This window comes from Nestor notabilis, unplaced genomic scaffold, assembly GCF_000696875.1.
Source record: "Nestor notabilis isolate BGI_N333 unplaced genomic scaffold, ASM69687v1 scaffold19799, whole genome shotgun sequence".
Taxonomy (NCBI): domain Eukaryota; kingdom Metazoa; phylum Chordata; class Aves; order Psittaciformes; family Psittacidae; genus Nestor; species Nestor notabilis.
Window position 1 is genome coordinate 3,774 of NW_009943484.1, and position 532 is coordinate 4,305.

General features: G+C 64.8%; 1 protein-coding gene across 1 annotated transcript in view; it reads left to right on the top strand.

Moving 5' to 3' along the window:
- RHOBTB2 (Rho-related BTB domain containing 2) overlaps positions 1 to 477 on the top strand; it is a gene marked incomplete at its 3' end in the record, with an annotated part of 2,841 nt that extends 2,364 nt beyond the window's left edge. The window contains exons 6-8 of the mRNA XM_010021969.1: positions 70 to 98; positions 130 to 248; positions 327 to 477. Coding sequence (XP_010020271.1) covers positions 70 to 98; positions 130 to 248; positions 327 to 477 — 299 coding nt within the window. The remainder of the gene's footprint in view (positions 1 to 69; positions 99 to 129; positions 249 to 326) is intronic.
- Between the last annotated feature and the right edge of the window lie 55 nt (positions 478 to 532).

Consider the following 532-nt stretch of genomic DNA (forward strand, 5'->3'; position numbering starts at 1 on the left):
TCTGAGCTCTTTCCCGAGGGTTCAAGCAGGCTCTATCCCCTTCCCGCTGTGGTCCGAGGCGCGTGGCAGGGGGTGTCTGAGCCCTGGCTCACGGCGTGGTCCCAGCAGCATCCCTCTGCTTGTCCCCAGATGTCACCTTCGTGCTGGATGACGGTGCTATCAGTGCCCACAAGCCCCTGCTCATCTCCAGCTGCGACTGGATGGCCGCGATGTTCGGTGGCCCCTTCGTGGAGAGCTCCACCAACGAGGTGAGGACGGAGCCCGCGGCGCGGTGGAGGGGGACAGACGGGGACGGTCACAGGGTGCCAACGGTGTGTGTCTCGTAGGTGGCGCTTCCTTACACCAGCAAGAGCTGCATGCGGGCGGTGCTGGAGTATCTCTACACCGGGCAGTTCAGCTCCAGCCCCGACCTGGATGACATGAAGCTCATCATCCTCGCCAACCGCCTCTGCCTGCCGCATCTGGTGGCTCTCACTGGTGAGTCCGTGCGATGGTGTCACCCCGTGTCCCCAGGCTCCCCTGTCAGCCGGCC